General features: G+C 60.3%; 1 protein-coding gene across 1 annotated transcript; it reads left to right on the top strand.

The window, feature by feature from the left end:
- Positions 1–39: 39 nt before the first annotated feature.
- On the top strand, positions 40–2241 carry C1QL2 (complement C1q like 2). The gene is made up of 2 exons (XM_029933021.1): positions 40–758; positions 1445–2241. Exons 1-2 carry the CDS (start codon positions 75–77, stop codon positions 1622–1624), a joined length of 864 nt encoding a protein of 287 aa, XP_029788881.1. The 5' UTR covers positions 40–74; the 3' UTR covers positions 1625–2241.
- The last annotated feature ends 1118 nt before the right edge of the window (positions 2242–3359 follow it).

Genomic DNA, 3359 nt, shown 5'->3' with positions numbered 1-3359 from the left:
TGGTGGCGGTCGCCTCCCGGCTGTGGCAGCGGCGGCGGCGAGCCTGCCTGGCGGCCGTCGGCGTGCTCCTGGCCATGGCTCTGGGGCTGCTCATCGCCGTGCCATTGCTGCTGCAGGCGGCGCCCCCCGGGGCGGCGCACTACGAGATGATGGGCACCTGCCGCATGATCTGCGACCCGTATAGCGCCGCACCCGGAGCGGGGCCCGCCGGAGCCAAGGCGCCGCCGCCCGGACCCAGCACCGCCGCCCTGGAAGTCATGCAAGACCTGAGCGCCAACCCCCCTCCCCCTTTCATCCAGGGACCCAAGGGCGACCCGGGGCGACCCGGCAAGCCCGGTCCGCGGGGGCCCCCTGGAGAGCCGGGCCCTCCTGGACCCAGGGGTCCCCCGGGGGAGAAGGGCGACTCAGGGCGGCCCGGGCTGCCCGGGCTGCAGCTGACGGCAGGCACGGCGGGCGGTGTCGGGGTGGTAGGTGGCGGAACCGGGGGCGGCGGCGACTCTGAAGGCGAGGTGACCGGCGCGCTGAGCGCCGCCTTCAGCGGCCCCAAGATCGCTTTCTACGTGGGTCTCAAGAGCCCCCACGAAGGCTACGAGGTGCTTAAGTTCGACGACGTGGTCACCAATCTCGGCAACCACTACGACCCCACGACCGGCAAGTTCAGCTGCCAGGTGCGCGGCATCTACTTCTTCACCTACCACATCCTCATGCGCGGCGGCGACGGCACCAGCATGTGGGCGGACCTCTGCAAGAACGGGCAGGTCAGTACCTCTGCACCCCCGCCTGCCCCGCAAATCCCCGCAGACGCTCGTCCCCACGCAGCGCTCCAAACCGCCCGGGAAACCAGACTCCTTTCTCCCCACTGGCGAACGCGCAAGCGAGCCCCGGGAGGGAGCGCGCCTCCGCATCCGGCTTCCCAATGCGCGCTGGTCCTGTTTGTCCGAATGTGGCCCGGGACTCTGTGCCCCGCGCCCAGGGACCCCGCCACCCCAACTGCACTTTCTAGCTGCTAGGGTACCCTCTGGCAATCTGGCGGGCTCCTAGGAAACCTCATTTTCCTTTAGCCTTCCCTTTGAGCCCCTATCGCCCCTTCGCCCTCCAGTCGTCTTTCTTCTTGGCCCGTGTCCCCTGGTTCTTCCTCTTCCCCGCTGGGTCAGGGTTTATGAAGTCCCTGATCTTCCTCCTTCCTGAGCTTGACTTTCGGGCTGCCGAGAGAAGAGGGGACCGGAAAGGAGTTGGACAAGTTGGAGGGAGAGAGAGAGAGAGAGAGAGAGAGAGAGAGAGAGAGAGAGAGAGAGAGAGAGAGAGAGAGAGAGAGAGACTGGGTGGGAGTGTGAACCCTGGAGCCTGGGGCAGAACGCTGCGGGGGTTGGAGGGCGCCTTGTGGGGGTGGGTAAGACCCAGGCAGAGGTGCCCTGGCCCACCTATTCTGGCGGCTCGCCTCCAGGTCCGGGCCAGCGCCATCGCTCAGGACGCCGACCAGAACTACGACTACGCCAGTAACAGCGTGGTACTGCACCTCGATTCAGGGGACGAGGTGTACGTGAAGCTGGACGGCGGGAAGGCGCACGGAGGCAACAACAACAAGTACAGCACGTTCTCGGGCTTTCTTCTGTACCCGGATTAGGAGCGCAGGGAGCGAGAGGTGGAGAGGCTTCGGGCTGCCCTGAGCCCTTGGTGGGAGCGGTTCCCTGGCCAGAGAGGACCACTCTTGCTTCATGACACTTCCTGACATCTGCGGAAAGACACATCCCTGCTGTCCTCCCTGCCCCCCTCGGACCTCAGTGTGTCTGCAACTCACCAAACTCGCTCAGCTCTGTGCTGTCCTTCGGGTCCCTGTTCCCAAACTGGGGAGGGAGAAGGGGATGCCCAAGTGGCAGGTGAGCATGAACCTGAACTCCCCCCCTCCCCCGGGAGGCGGAGACAGCTCAGTGCAGACTTGGCAAACCTGATTGGACTGGACAGGCCTGGCGGGAGGCCTGCCCTTCCTGCCCTCTCCCTCTCCTCATGCCCTGAGATCTGGGGCTCCCAGCCCTGGCCATCGAGGTAGGCCAACATGAGCGTGAGTGGCAGCTCCCTGGGGCATTCTTCTTCGTGACCCCAAAATACCTGTGCAAATGTCCCTGTCCATCAGCCAAAAACCACACGCAGCAGAGTCCCAGCAAATTCACAGAAAATTCACCTCTCCCCCGCACTCCTGGGTCAGACCCACCTTGATGCATTAAATTATGTTTTTAGACCATGGGCTCTGACTCTTTCTCAGCGCGACCCCAAGACATGGCCTCCAGACATCCACCTTGACGTTAAGACTTTAACTGGGACCTGCAGAACCTCTTCCGTGTCACTGCCTTGGCCCTGCCACCTTGGGGGTGTGGGGAAGAGGTGGGGAGATGGGGTTGCAGTCTCCCTCCCCCCTGGACTGCAGCCCTGAACCAGAAGAGCCCAGAGGAGAGAGGGTGGGTAAAGGCCATATAGAGAAAAGCCTGTGGGAGGAGGTCCAAGGGCTAGGGTTTCTGGAGAAGAGAGGGGAAGAGGAAGCACTTCTTCCAGAGGGAGTGGGGAATGAGGCAGCTGCCCGCAGGTGATCTTTGAGATGTTTGTCCCAAAAGAAAATACAGAAGTCCGCCTGCAGAAATACATCCACTCTGGCACATAGTATACTCAGCACATGTCCATTTACTCACATACCAGCTAGATCCGCATCTCTCGAAAGAGCCGGTAAACAGAGGCAATTCTGGGGACCATTGGTTCCCTGAATTCACGCAGAAACATGGGGAGAGATAGACAGGATCGGGGAGGGACTCCCTTTGTCTGTGGGCTTCCCTGCCATTTGCACGGTGGTGTGAGACACCTGCTCTGAACCCGAATGTATTTGTTGGGTCTCCGCTCTTTACTTCCCTGTGCTATTCCATACTTACAAGTTTAGGAAAACACCCCACAGGGTTTTGATTTTTTTTTTTCCATTTTTGTTTTAAGTCCCCAAGTTCCACTAAACAGGAAGTTATCTACAAAATAATCAGCTAGCAAACTGTCAGGTCTTACTAGGCTCATTGGAATCAGCTGTTTGAAGAGAGATATGAGTGTGTGCAGAGGCGGCCCCAGGGTGCGCGTACCTGGGCAAGACTGGAAATACACGCACGCACGTGCACACATGCCCCTCGTATGGATATAATGTGGTTGCCATTGCCAGTGCAGGTGACACATGTGCGCACACACGCGTTGTCACAGGTCCACATCAATGCGGTGTGTGACAGTGCTCATGGCTATATGTCTGCTCCCAAATTGCACTGTGCTTGACTTTAGCTCTTGGAGAGTGCCGAAAGTGTGAGTCCCATCTGAAAGACAGTTACACCCCCTGCCTT

Source organism: Suricata suricatta, chromosome 3 (genome assembly GCF_006229205.1).
Source record: "Suricata suricatta isolate VVHF042 chromosome 3, meerkat_22Aug2017_6uvM2_HiC, whole genome shotgun sequence".
Taxonomy (NCBI): domain Eukaryota; kingdom Metazoa; phylum Chordata; class Mammalia; order Carnivora; family Herpestidae; genus Suricata; species Suricata suricatta.
The sequence above is the reverse complement of the archived record's forward strand: the minus strand, read 5'-3'. Positions and strand labels throughout refer to the sequence as shown.

Bases quoted from the DNA above. Each gene is read 5' to 3' on its own strand.
- C1QL2 (XM_029933021.1), top strand. From the start codon at position 75: ATGGCTCTGGGGCTGCTCATCGCCGTGCCATTGCTGCTGCAGGCGGCG. The intron at 759-1,444 runs GTCAGTACCTCT...GCTCGCCTCCAG, and splicing joins ACCTCTGCAAGAACGGGCAG to GTCCGGGCCAGCGCCATCGC.